Here is a 17,258-nt window from a genome sequence, read left to right on the forward strand (position 1 = left end):
GTACTGACGTGGACTGCAGGGCAGGAGGAGAGCGAGGCTGGGGTATTTATCCCCCAACTGTCACTGGGCCGTGTTTGGCGATGGCTTTGTTCTTCCATCCAGGGCTGCAGCTGCTGCTGGGTGGTCGCCTCCAACTGCAAAAACTCGCTCCCCACCGCGTGCTTTCAGCCCGAGGATGGTAACAGTTTCCCTCTTCTGCCAGGCCCTGGGTGCCTCATCTTTCCTCGCTAGTTCTCTTCATTCTGATAACCTTTCATTAAACCATCCTCGTTTAACCCTTGTGAGCGTGTCCTCTGTGTCCTGCCAGGACCCTGAGCGGTCCAGCTGGTCCCAGGAGCCATAAAGGTGGCGCTGGACTGAGTGAGGGGCAAGATGGGCCAGCCGGGTCAGCGGGGCGATGGCAGCAGGAGCTGGGGGAGGAGGAGTCTTCGGAGAGCATTCAGCAGGGGAGCCACTGCATTGCATATTCCTTTTGGGAACTGAATTGAAGCTGCTGACTTTTTTGCATCCCAGCACTGATTCAGTTTAGCATCTGAGAAACACTGTTATAAGCTCTGTGACTGACTGTTGGGTTTTTCCTCTCCCAAGAGAGGATCCTCAATTTAGCTGTTAATGTTGCTGAACACCCTAAAGAGTGAGGCTGTGTTTAAAGTTGGTGCCTTTGGTGGTGACAGTGATCATTTGGGGGTTTACCTGAGGTAGGTGGCTTCTGCTGTGCCGTCTGCAACGAGACCTGCAATCTAGCTTCTGTAGTTGGAAGAACAGGGCTTTTTACTGTTATGGACATAAGAGCAAGGCTGTAATTTTGGAGACAGACCATTAAACTGACAGGTAATTTTGCTTTCTTTCCTCAGACCCAGAGCTCTCAAAGCTTGTCTCCCCAGACTGGAGCGTGTTGTTTAGTGGAGTTAACAACGTTTTGTCACTTTTCTCTCTATTGTTTAACCATAGCTGGCACTTTAATTTCTCTACAGCTGCTAAAGGGAGGGACCTGGGTTTCTGTCTTGATTTTTTTTTCCTCCTGCTTCACGTCTAGGATTATTTATCCTTTTTCTGGTCCTCCACTAGGATCATCCTGAACACGGGGTCCTGTTTCTTGTTCGAGAGCTGCTCAACGTGATCCAGGACTACACCTGGGAGGACAACAGTGATGAGAAAATCCGCATCTACACCTGTGTCCTGCACCTGCTGTCCGCCATGAGCCAGGAGACCTACCTCTACCACGTAGACAAAGGTAGCTGGGTCCCTCCACCAGACTGCACTGTGTTTGAACTTCTGAACAGCAAGTGCAGGGTTTTCACTTTCTCTTTTATTTAATCCCCTTGTGTTTTACCTACCATGAACTTCTACTCCAGCGTCTTGATAAATTTGCTAGTGTAAGAATTACCTGGGGAGCTCTTAAGAATACAGGTTCCTGGGCCCCATCTGTCTCTTCTAAATTAGAATCCCCAGGAAGAGGCCTGAGAATTTGTATCTTTAACAAGCATCCAAGATCATTTTGACAAACAGACGAGTTCAGAGAAGCACTCTTTTGGATCAGTGATGTCTTGGGTGTGCCACAGGATAACCTAGAATGGTGATTACATATGCACATGCATGACCTTCATCCCAGGCTTGTTCCTTACCAGTTTCACGTGGGTCCTGACCTGGACCCTTAGAGCAGGTGCTTGGAAGAAGGAGACGGCCTTGCTCCCCGACATGCAACCAGCCGTCTTGAACTTGCTCCTGCAGGTTTGGGAGCCGCCTCCTCATGTCCTTGACACAACATGGGACAGTCCCAGTTCCAGACCTCTGCCCACTGAGCCCAGGCATCTTCCTGCTTGTCAGAGCCTCGGTTCCGATTTTTGGTTTCCAAAAGAATGGCCCTATTGTTAAAAGCGATTTGGCCAGTAAATGAATACTTCAGGGTTTAAGCAACTGTCTCTACACTTGGATATTTTAGGGAACAAATTTGCAGTGCTAAGGATGGCCTCCCGTTATAACTCTCAGAGGCTTCCTCTGGCTGGGATTTGGGGGCTGAGGTTACGTAAAGGTGTAACTCGGGGAGGTTGGTTAACGTCAATGATGATAAGTCCCGCGATCTGAGCTCCTACTGCGTGCCGGGTGCGGCACCGGACTCCACGGGCCTCTTTGTCCTTTCATCCTGACAGCATCATGAGGAGGACGGGCATCTGTGTCCCCATTTCACACACAAGCAAGGGGAGACACCGAAAGACAACATGGTTTTTTACCAACCACGTGGTTTCCAGGGCTCAGGGCCAGTTAGTGCTCGGAGTGGAATTCACTGTGGTACATGCATTATGCTGCCTCCTTGATTACATAGTAACAATATTTTGATTAAAGTATATCATAGTACACACATACAATAAACCATAAAGCTCAGCAGACTATCACAAGGTGAACACACCCAGTAACCACCACCCAGATAGAGGAATCAAACATTACTAGCTCCCCAGAAGTCCCCTGTATGCCCCCGTCCACTCAGCACCACCACTTTCCTCTCTAAAGGTACACTGCTCTCCTGACTTCTGACATTACAGATTAGTTTGCCAAGTTTTGACCTTTCCGTGAATGGACTCATTTAGCAAGCATCCTTTGGCGTCTGGCTTCTTTCACTCAGTGTTACGTCTTTGAGATTCTTCTATGTTGTGTTGGTCATCCTTTTGCATTGCTGCATAGTATTCCATCGTATGAATATACCAGAATTTCTTCATTCCCCTGTGGATGCACTTCTGAGCTGTTGTGAGGAGTGCTGCTGTGAACATTCCTGAATATATAACTCTTGGGGTTCATGTCTGTTGGGTATATGCCTGGGGTGGAAATGCTGGCTGGTGGGATTTGCTTATGTTCAGCTCTGGTAGGTACTGTCTCACAGTTTTCCAAAATAGTTATACCAGTTTACACTCCCACCAGGCATGAATGAGATTTCCATTTTTTCCCTTGATACGGTGAGTCTTGTTCATTTTGGCTCTTCTGATGAGTGTAATTTGCATTTCTCTGATGGCTAATGAGGGTGAGCTTTTCCTGTATTTGTTGGCATTTTTTTTTTTTTTAAATTTATCTATTTATTTATTTATTTTTGGCCGTGTTGGGTCCTCGTTTCTGTGCAAGGGCTTTCTCTAGTTGCGGCGAGCGGGGGCCACTCTTCATCGCGGTGCGCGGGCCTCTCACTATTGCGGCCTCTCTTGTTGCGGAGCACAGGCTCCAGACGCGCAGGCTCAGCAGCTGTGGCCCACGGGCCCAGTCGCTCCACGGCATGCGGGATCCTCCCAGACCAGGGCTCGAACCCGTGTCCCCTGCATTGGCAGGCAGATTCTCAACCACTGCGCCACCAAGGAAGCCCCCTGTTGGCATTTTTATTTCCTCTCTTGTGAAGGGCACACGGAGGGCTCAGAACAAGAGAGAAACTTTTGAGGACCAGATGCTGCCGTGGAAGTGGGTCTGTAAACCCGGGCCCTATGAGAGGAGCAAGCCCTCTCCTCGCTCTTCCCTTCCTTAAACAGATTCACTGAATCCCCTGTCTACACAGCACAGCAGGGCGCACTGTAGGAGCCGGAGCGCCAGCACGGGGAGCGTGGCTGTGTTTGACAGGTGGAGTCTAGTTTTCTAGCTTTTAGAGATGAAAACAGAAGGGTGGGTTTTTGCTGCCTTCTTGGCCCAGCTGTTTACTCTGAGTGCACAGTTGTGACCTGACAGTTGTCTTCGTAGCAGAGAGTCCCGGGGCCCTGGGAGGCTTTGCAGGGGTGGAGGCTCCATTTTCCCATCTCTTTCTTAGTCGAGGCAGCTCTTTAGACAGCGCTGACAAAGGTTCGAACTTTTGAAAAACTGGGGTCAGATTTTTTTTTTTGCATTTACGAAGGATGCCCTGGCTGTTTTCTTTCCAGATGAATAAGAAGAGAATGTTCTGACATGACCTGGAGCCATAACTCCAGTGCTGTCATGCGAGTGTGCGAGACGGTGTGCTTGCTGTGGAAAGGCAGGTCACTTCTGACACTGAATGTCTATTTATTTAACACGCAGATGTCTAGTTGGAAGAGTACAACTCCGGGGCCCGTGGGAAGTCAGCACAGCCCCTTCACTCCTCCACGTCACCTGCCAGGCCCTTGAAGCATTTGGGGTTGTGACCCCAGGGCCAGACAGATGCAGAGGTCCTGGGCTATTTTTAGTAGCCATTTGCCAGGGATCTCATTTCTCCCCGTTGTGAGCGCCAGTCTGGACTCTCAGGCCTGCCTTATACTCTGGCCAGGCCAAATTACTTCTGACTGTCAACTTCGCCCTTCCCTCCCTCCCTCTGTCACCACCAAGTGTTAGCATGGAAACACTTTTCCCCACTCCTGACCCCGTTTTTCACTTTCTCTGTGAATTTTCCACCTTCAGGGTTCAGCCTAGATCTCACTGATTCTATGATTCCATCCCAAGCCTAGATTTTAGGATCCTGGGACCCCCAGGCCGCCCTCTCCTGACATGCAGCCCATGCGGTTGTGATTGCCCGTTTGCTCGTCTGCACCTCCTGTGTGCTCTGTGAGGGCAGGACCAGGTCAGCCCGTTCCCCACCCACCGGGTCTCTGGGTCCTGGAACCTGGCGCAGAGCAGGCCCTCACCTAGTCCGTGCTCTGCGTGTGTGAGCGGCCTGCTCTGAACACGCCTCTGACCCCTCTGGGCGGGATGCTTGCAGCTTGGGTGGTTGGCCACAGGTGGTCCTAGACCTTCTCGCTTCTCCCCTGCTGCTGGGCTAATCCGAATGAGTAGGTTACTCCAGCGCAGAGTAAGACTGGGAATTTATGCCAGGAGCTAGCCTAGTCCTCAGCAGCAGGTGTGAGAAATTCCTTCACCAGCTGCATTTTGCCACCCTGCAAAATCACATGGTGGCGAATGGCTGAATCAAATTCTTTCTCTTCTTACAAGAATAACCGCCGTCTTCCACGTCATGGACAGCAGTTGAAACACAGCAGCCAGAGCCAGAGCCGTCTCAGAAATCCTGGGACGGATGCCTGCAGCCCAGGGCAATTCACTACCAACCTGTGTCATAGGAACAACTACAAAGCCAGCAGCCGACCCAGGAGAGCACTCCCAGAACATCCCCCACGAAGGGGCAGTTCAGAACCGGAGTAGAGGTTTCATGCGGACAGAGAAGCTGGGGAGCGAGGAGACCAGCTGTCCTGCTCGTTCTCAGGCAGAATGTCTGCAACCTGCTTACAAATGGTTCAGCCAAAAAAATGACGTATATATCTGTGTGTACGTGAGAGTGTGGACAGAGCAAGCGAGAGAGCTTCACAGAAGTGGCAAAACGGCATCAACTGGTGATGCTGGGTGAGAGAGAGGCAGCGCTTCAGTGTACTGTTATTCCCGCTGTTCTACAGCCTTGACATTTGTTTAAGTAAAAAGCTGGGGATAAAAGAAGGAGGAGTTATTCTTTTTTTTTTTTTTTCCATTTAGAAACATAGTAGTAATTTATTTGGAAAAAGATAAGCAAAGAATGGCTCATTAAAAAATACATTTCATAGTGTCATTCTTCCTCCTTCATACTTTTCCCAAATGCCTAATTGGGAGTTAAATATAAATGTAAGAATTTTAAAAGAATATTATGTACAATTTTATTGAAGTAGAAGAAGGAGTTATTCTTGAAATAGCAACTAGAAATGTACATGAAGCATCCCTGAAATTATTTTATCAATCAGTTAATTACTATATGCTTAAACCTGTACCATTCCCCAAGATTCAAGACAGATTACAGGAAATATATAAAATAATAAAATATAATTTTTTAATTGAAAAAATTGGTTCTTAGGAAGTTATAAATTAGGAAATATATGGCTATATATGTCTGTGTGTGGTATATAGATATACTGGTTTGTCACTTTACTAATAGTATATTATAAATATCTTTCAATAATAGTATATTGTAGCAATAGTATAGTGTAGTACATGGTAGTTAACAACTATAGATCATATACTTTTATTGTCTTCATAGTATTTTATTTAATGCTCATGCCCCAGAGCATTTAATCAAAACTCTTGGTAGATATTTCCGTTGCTTCTCCTCTCACCATTATACACAACATTTATAATGAACATACGTTGAACATTGTCCTCTGTGATGAAACAATATCACATATATGCATCTTTGTGCAACTGGGGGATGATTTTCTTAGGATAAATCCCTTGGAGTGGGTTTTCCCAAGTCAAAGATCTGACCTTTTTCTGTACTAAGACTTTTTTAAACTATTTTTAAATGTACAATTCAGTTTTATCAAGTATAGTTGCAGTGTTGTGCAACCATCACCATTATCCATTTCCAAATTTTTTTCATCCTCCCAAACAAACTCTGTACCCAATGAACAATAACTTCCCCCTTCCCCCCTCCCCCCAGCCTCTGGTGACCTCTATTTTACTTTCTGTCTTTATGAATTTGCCTCTTCTAGGTACCTCATATAAGTGGAGTCATACAATAGTTGTCCTTTTTTTTTTTTTTTAATTTATTTTATTTATTTATTTTTGGCTGCGTCGGGTCTTCGTTGCTGCACGCGGGCTTTCTCTAGTTGCAGCAGTGAGCGGGGGCTACTCTTCGTTGCGGTGCTCGGGCTTCCCATTGCGGTGGCTTCTCTTGTTGTGGAGCACAGGCTCTAGGCGCGCAGGCTCAGTAGTTGTGGCTCGCGGGCTCTAGAGCGCAGGCTCAGTAGTTGTGGCGCACGGGCTTAGTTGCTCCGCGGCATGTGGGATCTTCCCGGACCAGGGATCGAACCCGTGTCCCCTGCATTGGCAGGCGGATTCTTAACCACTGTGCCACAAGGGAAGCCCTAGTTGTCCTTTTGTGTCCGGCACATTTCTCTTATCATAATGCTTTCAAGGTTCATCCATGTTGTTAACATGTAGTAGAATTTCATTCCTTTTTGTGATTGAATAATATGCCACTGTTTAGATAAACCACTAAACCACATTTTGCTTATCTGTTGATCTGTCAGTGGATACTTGGGTTGTTTCCACCTTTTGGCTCTTGTGAATAATGCTGCTGTGAACATTCACGTACGTGTATCTGTTTGAGCCTCTGCTTTCAAGTCCTTTGAGCAGTGGAGTTGCTGGATCCTGGAGTTGCTTTTCCACAGCAGCTGTGCCATTTTACATCCCCACCAGCGATGCACGAGGCTTCCAGTTTCTCCACATCTTCATCAATACTTCTTATTTTCCTCTTTGTTGTTGTTGTTTTTAAATAACAGCATCCTAATGGGTGTGAGGTGGTACTGGACATTTCTTAAGGCTTTTCTTACTGATTTCCAAGCTATGGTACTCCCACCAACAGTTTGCCCAGGCCTACATCAAAACCAGGTATTCTTTCTCACCTTTGTTAATCTGATAGGTGATGTTTTATTAAAAGTTCTTCTGTGGTTTTAGTTTTCTGTTCTTTGATCACTAGTAAAATTGAACTTTTTTTCCCCTAAAATTGTAGGCCACTTAGATGTATTTCTGATACGCTGATGTATTTGCCAATTTTCCTGTAAATGACCGTAAGAGGGGTCACTTTCTTAAAAGCTCAGAAGCCATCCCTGCACATTGTACCTTGGCTTTTCTCGTCTTCATGGCCAATGCCCGTTTAACATGATCCCCTGGTTCTGCAGCTCGTTGCCCGCAGTCCAGGGAATAGTTCTGTGCAGGCCCTGACAGACGGCTGGTGACTTTGACCATAATGGGGCTATGCACTGTGGCTCTGACTCTCAGCCTCACCCATCTGCAAGCTAAACGAGTGCCCCGTGTCCCTCGCTTGTGGTGTCACCTCTTGTTTGCATCACACAACGTCATGGGCTTTACTGTGATCTCATACGTATCATCCCTTTTTGATTGTAAACGCCTAGGAGACAGGATCCTAGGGATGGTGATGGGCTGGGCCGAGAAGAGCACAGCAAACCACATTCCCCCAGACGAGCTAAGCTGAACCGGTTTATTGACAACGTCTCTAAACCATGAACTGGATTAGCACTGTGTGTACCTGGCCGTATAAGCCCAGCCACGCCCCGCCAAGGCACCTGCACGGGCTCTGCTTTATCAGCTGTCACTGCACCTGGGACAGTGGCCCAAATTTTAGGCCTCCACCAGATCAGAAACGTCTAAGAGCTGCCACTGCACTTTTCCTCTCCTTGACCACTTAGCGCTGAGGGTGCTCCAATGGTTTCGCACTGCACCGAGCGCCACTCATTCACACCTGAAATAACTACGCTCAGTCACGTGCAAGTCGGCATTTGGGAGTTGGGGTGAAAGCAGTTAAAAAAGGATCTGGCGAGAAAAAGGCATGGAGGGAAAGAATCGACTCTGCAAGGCAGAGGTTGTGGTTCCCTTACAGACGGTAAGACTTTGCAGCAGCCTGGCCCTGACCCCTCACCGCACCCCCCCCCCTAAAAAAAAAAGAAGGAGAACCACTGAAGTGTCCGCAGGAGGGACCAACCAAAAACATTCTGGTCCATCACACAATGGACTACTGCTCAGCTAGTACAAGCAAAGCAGCACATCCATATATGCTGATATGGAAATAGCTCCAGGAATCATTAAGTGAGAAACAGCAAAGTGCCAAACAGAACCCTGTAGAGTCCCTCTCCTTCCTTACCCAGAGGTCATGCTTTGTGCGAAGGTCGATAGGAAGGAGGGATAGAGGGAGGTCGAACTCAGGCTGTTCTTGCAGCTGCTCTTTCTCTAGACAGTGGCTGTCACAGGAGATGCCCAAGGAGAGAGGGGACTTGAGTGAAAGGATTCAGGTTTGCGAGAAGATGCAGAGAACCTTCTGTTCCATCTGCAGAAGTTTTGAGGCGGAGTGACAGGGCAGGGGCTGGGGGCAGTGCTTAACTGCTTAGGCTTTGACGGGCGCCTCCCAGTTTGGGATCCTGGCTGGGACGGGCTCGGAGCCTCAGTGTCCCCATCTGTCCTCTCTCGCACGTGCCGGTTATGAGGACTCCGCAGTAACACCTGTGAAGCGCTGCGCCCAGTGCCCGGCACACCGGTGCTCAGTGCTGACAGCCATTCTGATGGTCACTGTGATGCCTTCTGTCCCCCTCCATGCCTGGGCCGGAGGGGACAGACTTTGGAGTGTGAGCTCTCTGGCTTAGACTGTCTGGAAGGCCAGGTGTTTTCTCCATGATTCCCAAGGCCCCAAGCCCGTGGGAAAGTCTGGCCGTTCCCATTTGCCCTGCTGTGATTTCCTGCCACGTGCTGACACCACGGCTGCCTCTCCCTGGCCTTGGGCTTGGGAACGTCTCACTGCTCTGGTTTCTTCCATCAGTTGACTCCAATGACAGCCTGTACGGGGGAGACTCCAAGTTTCTGGCTGAGAACAACAAGCTGTGCGAGACGGTGATGGCTCAGATCCTGGAGCATCTGAAAACCCTGGCCAAGGACGAGGTAGGGGCCCCTGCCGCCCCCATCCCCGCCGCTTGCCCTGAAAGCACGAGTTCCCAGGGTGCTTGGACATTGGTTCATCCAGAGAGTAATGCGCCTGTGTGAAGACCGTTCATCGATGGCCCCGGGGCCTTTGCTCCTGCCATTTTCTCTGCCTGCACTGCGCCTCCCCAGGGTTCCCCTGGCCACCCCTGTCATCATTCGGGTCTCAGCTCAAGTACCTCCTCAGAGTGGCCTTCCCTGAACCCTGTGTCAAGTAGCCACTACACTCCTGCGTCCCTGTGAACTGTCCCTGTGACGCTCGGGCATTCTCCGAAATGCTCTGTGTGTTCACTTCTCAGTCGCCTGCCTCCCCCACCAGAATGTAAGCTCCGTGTGGCCGGGACCTCGAGACGTGGGTCTCGGAGACCTGCCTGTGCCTGAGACAGGGTCTCTGGGATCCATCTGTCACTCACCCCGGCATCCTCACCTCGAACCTGGCGTACAGCGGGCGCTCAATCAGCACACGTTGAGTGAGTAAGAGCCTGCACTTTCCACACCTTGGCTCTGTGAGGCCCACAACAACCCTGTGATGTAGGTGCCGCGTTCATTCTCCTTGGACAGAAAAGAAAACCGAGGCTCAGAGAGGTTTCCAGAGCCCCTGGTTTCCTCTGGTTGTGACAGACAGGTTCCCACCCAGATAGATCCCCAGGCGTGAATCCGTAGCCACTGCATCGCGCTCCTCGGTCAAGGCCTCGCCACTTACCTTTCAGCAAGTGGCGCACGGTTGTTGTGCAGCCGTGATAGCAGGCTGTGCTTGCCCAGCCTTTTCCTTTTGTTTTTGCCGCACCCCACAGCTTGCAGGATCTTAGTTCCCCGACCAGGGATTGAACCCGGGCCCTTGGCAGTGAAAGCTTGGAGTCCTAACCATTGGACAGCCAGGAAATTCCCATCCCAGCCTTTCTTTTTTTTTTTTTTTTTTAAATTAATTAATTAATTTATTATTATTTTTTGGCTGTGTTGGGTCTTCGTTGCTGTGCGAGGGCTTTCTCTAGTTGTGGCAAGCGGGGGCCACTCTTCATCGCGGTGCGCGGTCCTCTCACTATCGCGCATCCCAGCCTTTCTTATACGTAAGTGTAGCGTGGAGAACTTTGCGTGTGTGGTTTCATCTAATTCTCACAACAGTCCCATGAGTGGGAACAGCTGTTATCCCTTTACACTTTCCAGATGAGGAAACTGAATCCTAGAGTGGTAGCTATGGAATGTGGTCAAGGCAATCTTCTAGAACCCATGCTCTGATCCACAGAATATATTCCTTTATCAGATGTTGCATCGTTACCTTTTCAGAGCAGTTTTTCCCATATTCTCCATATAGACAGATGGTTGACTGATTTCAAAATAATTTCCAAATTATAGTACAATCTAAATAACTACCTGGTACCCTTCCCCAGTTACTCCATTTTTGCAGCTTCAGCTCAAACATGTGGGTGACAGATGGATCCCAGAAGCTCTGTCTCAGGCTTGGTGGACATTGTGTTAAGGCTGATTCCTGCTGTGTAATCAGGGTGGGGAGGTTGGCAGTGACTCTGGAGTCAAAGCCAGTGCCTGACCTTTCTCCACGTCCTTCCCCTGGGGCAGCTCATGTCAGGCTTCTGCCTCCATGTCTGCCCCCACCACCCCGCGCCAGTCTTGCTCTTCGCTACTCCAAACAAACTGACAGCTCATTCCTGATCTCATGTTGGCAGATTCCTGTTTTCTCTCACTGCCACTCACCCCCCACCCCCTCCAATTCCCTTTCCCAAACCCAGGACAGATTTCGGGCTGCAGGGTTCCCAGCGGCTTTCCAGCCCTCCCCTTCCTGCCCACACACTCCCCCAGCTCCCTCCTTCCCAAACCTCAAGTCTCACGTTTTTAGTATTTGCTTCTCTACCCTCACACCACTAAATCCTTTGAAGACAAAATAAGATCAAGCTGGACTTAATTTAATTCTTACTCACTTCCAGGACTGTACAGAATGCCACCATTGCCCTTCCCCCCTTCCCCACCCCACCACAGAAACCATGAGACTATTCTATAGCTGTGGGTGTGTGCGCGCGCACACACACACAGACACACACACACACACACACACACACACACACAACAGACATGTATGTCCCGCGTTCCCATTCTCCCCAGGGTATTCAAGCAGGTCCTGGAGAGAGTGGGATTTTTTCCAGACTCCATTCCCCCGTGGCCACTGCCGAGGTCAGGGGCACTGCACACAGGGCCAGCCTTAAGGTTAGCAGGCCAAAGGGCAGATGGAAAACACAGAACCACTGGCGCCCTGGGGGCCCCAAGTGCCCCCCAGCACCCTCTCTAGGGAGGGAGGATTGTGGGTGGGTCCCACTGACCCTGGGGCCCCCTGGGTGCAGGGCTGTAGAATGCTGGGGAGTTAGTGCTTGGAGGGCACTGGCTGTCAGTGGAGGGGGCAGCATCAGAACCCCAGTTTCTTCAGGAACTGGTTTATCAAACCAGTTAGTGTTAGAAGAGGTAACTCCCCTCCTCCAACTGAAAGGCCTTTTTCGAAAGCCTGTAAACTTCGTCTCTGCGGTAGGCAGCTTTCAGGAGAGAGCCCTCATTACGCTGCAGGAGAAATGGAGTCCTTCACCTTCACTTGCACTGGTCGCTCCCCTGCTGTGAAGGATTCTTAGCACCTTCCCTGATCCCTACAGCCAAGGGCTCTGGCTCTAGCTTCTTGCCAGAGCAGGGCTGTGTGTTTGACAAGTCGTGCCCAAGAAACATGTGCCTCCGGGCTTGAAAAGGCATTTCTTCACTCTGACGCGACAGGCTGGGTCTAATCAGAGGTGACTGCTTACAGCATAAACGACCACAGTCTCGGACCTCCAGGCTCACAACAAAAATAGAGCCCAGAACCATATAATTTGCAACTATTTTAACACTTGTCTCTTTCTCTTGGGGGAGGAGGCGTTGACTGTGATAACGACTCTGAAATAATTCTGAAAGAATAGCAGGGCTGGAAAGTTTCTGAAGTACATTTCAACTCACATAAATACCAGGGACTCTCACTGAAAATGCCTGCCCATATATGCACATTTATTAGAAAAAATATGGGCGGACTGAGCTAAGATGGAACATGTCATCCTTCATTTTAACAACACGCTGTGAGCTTCGGCACAGGCCGCCCCGGGAGGGGAGGCCTCTAGAGCCCGGGGCGGCAGGAGCGGCAGGAGCGCTCGGACCTCTCTCCAGCTGCCGTGGAGCCAGGCTGGGCGCCGTGAAAGCCCGACGCTGGTGCCCGAGCTGAGCGTCTCCTCTCTCAGCGCTGGTATCGGCCCCGCTTCCAAAACTGTCCTCTACATGAGTGTGAAGGAGCCAGCCCTGCCCTAGGCACGAGCTTTATGAAGCTGTTTGTTTGGGTGTGGTGAGGCTGGGAACCACGCCAGACGGTTACAACTTCCTGCAAATGGCAGTTCCCCTAGGAAAAGAAACAAAAGCAGCTCTTTTCTATTTAAAACCTCTGTAGGGAGACGAGGGGCTCGAGGCCCTGGTTTGGTCTCTCATAACGTGTTCACAGGTTCCTGGGTCTCTGCACGTCGGCCGCCTGCCCGCTCATCCCCAGACCCGTCTCTAATGATCTCATTTTTAGTGGGCTGTGCATTGAAAACACAGGCGAACTGGGCTTTTAGGGTAAAATCCTTGAGAAGATACAGAATAGAGAAATAACCAGGAAGATACTGTCTTACTTGTTTGACTTTTTAAAATTCTCCCTTGCTTCAAAGAAATGCAGTTAAAGGGCCTCTCTTGGGAGACTCTTCTAGTTGGATTTGAGTTTTCTATTAGCTTGGTCCTCCAGGTCTGAGCAGAAACCAGGGCCCTCCTGTTCCCCAGGCATCAGATGAGAGCCAGTTTAAAAGGCGAGCAGGATGGGCTGGAACCCACTGGATGGTCTCTGCCCCGGTTCCCGACTGGGGCAGAGCTCACTGTCTGATTAAACAAAGGAACCCAAAGCGGGCAGTTGCCAGCCCATTAATGAGTCTACCAGCCTTCCCTCCTTGTGCCTGCAGGCTTGGGACCCGACAGCGTGACCCCGCTCCTTGACAGCAGTGCTGTTCGGTCGGCTCAGCTGCTGCTGTGACGGTCACCTGGTCCAGACCGTTGTCCAGGCAGGCTCAATTTAGGGGGCTTGAGTCTCTTCACTGTCGTCACTCGGCCACCCTCACCCAACTGCATTCTTAGCTGCTCCTTGGCAGTTTCATTGCGTTGTTTTTTTTCTCCAGTGGAAGACTTTAAATCCTCACTTGGGAGAGGGCGGCAGGAGCGGGTGACAAAGTTGGCTCAGCAGTTAGCGTAGTCTGCTGCTCTTGTGGGCTCCACACATGGGAGGATGCGTGGGCAGATGGACAGTTAGTAGGTCGTTAGGAAAAAGCAGGAAAAAAATATGTATTGGTCTAAATCACATCAAATCGTTCCTGTTTCCCTGGATAAAACTGTGTAGCTGCACTGGGCAACTCTGTCGGCTTTTTCAGAATCTGGATCCCTAATGTGATGTTAACCCTGGGTCTGTGGGAACATCTTACAAACTGGGGCGGGACATGGGAGGGTGTGGGTACCAGCACAGGCTCCAGAACTGGACGACTGGAGCTCAGACCCTCACTCCGCACTTGCTGGCTGTGGGCCTTGAGCAAGTTCCTGAAGCTTTCTGCCCTCGTCAGCAAAACGGGAGTGTACTGGTTTCCTATTACAGCTTTAAGTCACCACAAACTTAAAACAACCCCCATTTACTATCTCATCAGTTTGGTAAGTCAGAAGTTGGTGTTGGCTGGGCCAGTTTCTCTGCTCCTGGTTGCACAAAGCCAAAATCAAGGTGCTGACTGGCTGGGCTCTTACCAGGAGGCACTGGGAAAAATCCACCTCCCAGCGTATGTGAGTTGGCCACTTCAGTTCCATATGGTGTAGGACTGAGGTCCTGTTTCCTTGCTGGCTGTTGGCTGAGGGTTGTTCTCAGCTTCTAGAAGCCGCCTGCATTTCTTAGCTCTTGGCCCCCTTCTACCATCTTGAAAGCCAGCAGTGGTGGGTCGTGTCCTTCTCATGCTTCAGATCTTTCTGGTCTCCCCTTCTGCGTCATCTTTCCTTTGCTTTCCTCTTCTGCTACTTGTCTCTGACTCTAGCCTGAAAAATTTCTCTGCTTTTTAGGGCTCAAGTGATTAGATTGGGCCCACCCAGATAATCCAGGATTATCTCCCTAAGGTCCATAACCTTAATCATACCTGCAAAGTCCCTTCACAGTAGCACCTAGATTAGTGTTTGGATAACCAGGAGTTGGGATCCAGCTCTAGAATCCTGCCTACCTACAGAGAGTTGTTGTGAAGATTAAACAAGGTGAGCTGTGTAAAGCACAGAGCTCATACCTGTCACAGTGTAAGGACCCCATACCCACTAGCTGCCAAGGAGCAAAGCAGACGCTCAAGGCTCCTGGCAGCACTGATGTCTGCAGCGCCAGCCAAGAGCACCCAGCAAGGGTCCGGGCGCCAGCTCTCCAGGACCCACACAGATGTGTGATCTGACCTGGTCCCCTGCTCAGGCCCACCTGCTGACTTGGGACTTCCCAGGTGCCTTTGTTTACCTTTGGGAGCTGGTATCTTTTCTCCTGGGCCTGTTGCATTTTGGACATTTAGTTTCCCTTTTGTCTTTACCATTCAAAGCTGGGGGTTCAGGTTTGGTCTACTCTGACATTTTGGTTAGACTTTCCTTGTTTGAGAGTACCTTTCACGTCAGATCACTGAGCAAAAGAGGAACGATCTGGTGTGAAGAATACCTAATGGTTCTTATAAAAGCTGGGCATGGGCAGCAGGCATTGGGGAGCATTATTCACGGGGAGCTGTCTTTGGTCTTTATTACCAGCACCCAGAGGGTGGGAATAGTGCCTGAAACTTTGGGTGGCTTGAGGACACGTCTGTAAGAGACGTATCTTACCGTTCAGTTTACTCCTGTACTTGCGTTACGCAAGACGGCCTATCACTGCTGGGGTAACCCGGGGAGGTTAAGCGGCTCGCCCTCCAGAAGATCCGTGGTAGAGCTGGCCTTGGAACCCCAGGCAGCGTCAACACTGGGCCGGGCCTGAGCCCCAGTGCCAGATAGTAACCTCTCTTTTCTGTATCAGGCCCTAAAGCGCCAGAGCTCGTTGGGCCTTTCCTTCTTTAACAGCATCTTGGCCCACGGGGACCTGCGCAACAACAGGCTCAACCAGCTGTCCGTCAACCTGTGGCACCTGGCACAGAGGCACGGCTGTGCGGACACCAGGACCATGGTGAGGCGAGGCGAGGCGAGGCGAGGCGAGGGGTGGGGGGAGTGGGGGCCCTCACAACGCCCGCCAAGCACGGCTGTCCTGGCCAGGCACAAGTGGCCTCAACACAACATCAGGGCCTGGACCTCAAACAGCCCCAGTCTCCCCTTCCAGAAAGGTGCCAGGCCCTACAAAGTACAGACGGCTCTCCGTATCTGCAAGTTTGGCATCCTCAGATTCAACCAACCACAGATCAAAAATATTCAGGGGGAAAAGAAATTCCAGAAACTTCCAAGAAGCAAAACCTGAATTTGCCACCTATCGGCAACTATTTACATAGCATTTACTTTGTATTAGGTGTTATAAGTCATCTAGAGATGATTTAAATATACAGGGGGAGTTATGTAGGTGATATGCAAATACTACACCATTTTCTATAAGGGATTCAGTATCCTCAGTTTGGTCCTGGAACCAGGGGACCACTGAGTAGTATTAAGAATTAACTCCCTCTGAATAAAAACCGTATGTATGAAAACACCAGTCATTCCTGGTGATTTTAAGAGCAAGCTATAATCTAAGGAGTCTTATTTTAAAACTGCTGGTTTCTTCCCCTCCCTTCTCTGTGCTAAGAAAAAAGCCAAAGCTCCCGATACGGCTGATTTGTTGGAGCTTTGAGAGTTATGAACCAGAAAGGAGATGAGTCTTTCTCTTTCCTCTTAGGTGAAAACTCTGGAATACATCAAGAAGCGAAGCAAACACCCAGACATGGGGCATCTGACCGAGCTGGCCCTCAGGCTCCCTCTGCAGACGAGGACCTGACCCTAGGGGCTCTGGTGCCAAGTCCAGAAAGACCTATTTTGCGTTTTTGTTTTTATTTTTACACACGTACAGACTGGCTTCTCTACTAGATTATTCTGCCAGTGAAGTGAAGAAGTGGGAGCTGTCAGAGCATTCGAATCCACTCCTGCTCACTGAGCACAGCGTCTTAGTGTTTCTTTGCGCAAGTGGCCTTCAGATGGGCCTTTAGGGAAAAACTGAAGAAGGCAAGTAACATCTTTCTTTTCTGAAAGGTGTTTTTTTATTGGAAAAAGAACCTTGAAAAGCAGTCCACTTTGACAGACCCACTGTGCCCTTCCCCTAATTTGCTTTATATCAAAATCAGCTCTTGATTGATTGGATTTAGAGTATGCTGGTGGATTAAAGGAGAAAGTGAGGTCAAATCTGAGATTCCCTGTAGCTTCGATGGAAAATATACTGTAACTGAATAAACCTCCTGAAGGAACACTTATGTTCATGACTGTTCATTTAATTACAGTTGACTCTCATCCGGAAGAGAACGTGTCTAAACATAACCGCCTGGTTTTCTTGCAGCCATAACCCTAAACAGCATGTGATTCTGTCTACTTTTTTATCAGTTTGGCGGAATCTGATTCTCGTATTACCACTAATGAGCTTCCACTGACATTTTATTTTGAATCAGTAAGAGCATTAATATTGGTGGTGGTGGTGACTCACAGCCTAGAACCCCTTGTGCAGGAAAATGCATCCAAGTTGTGGATTAAAAGTGCCCCCAAACTATTGTACTTTTTTGGAAGGTATACACTGAATGTGGATA

At 49.5% G+C, this 17,258-nt stretch overlaps 1 protein-coding gene across 2 annotated transcripts in view; it reads left to right on the forward strand.

Annotated features, from left to right (window-relative positions):
* Positions 1–16,931, forward strand: part of VPS35L (VPS35 endosomal protein sorting factor like) — a 119,027-nt gene extending 102,096 nt beyond the window's left edge. For both annotated transcript variants that reach the window (XM_068525177.1, XM_068525176.1), the window contains 4 exons: positions 1,069–1,234; positions 9,263–9,381; positions 15,521–15,667; positions 16,364–16,931. In XM_068525177.1, coding sequence (XP_068381278.1) covers positions 1,069–1,234; positions 9,263–9,381; positions 15,521–15,667; positions 16,364–16,462 — 531 coding nt within the window. In that variant the 3' untranslated portion in view covers positions 16,463–16,931. The remainder of the gene's footprint in view (positions 1–1,068; positions 1,235–9,262; positions 9,382–15,520; positions 15,668–16,363) is intronic.
* Positions 16,932–17,258: the final 327 nt, after the last annotated feature.

The sequence above is a fragment of the Eschrichtius robustus genome, chromosome 16 (genome assembly GCF_028021215.1).
Source record: "Eschrichtius robustus isolate mEscRob2 chromosome 16, mEscRob2.pri, whole genome shotgun sequence".
Classification (NCBI taxonomy): Eukaryota; Metazoa; Chordata; class Mammalia; order Artiodactyla; family Eschrichtiidae; genus Eschrichtius; species Eschrichtius robustus.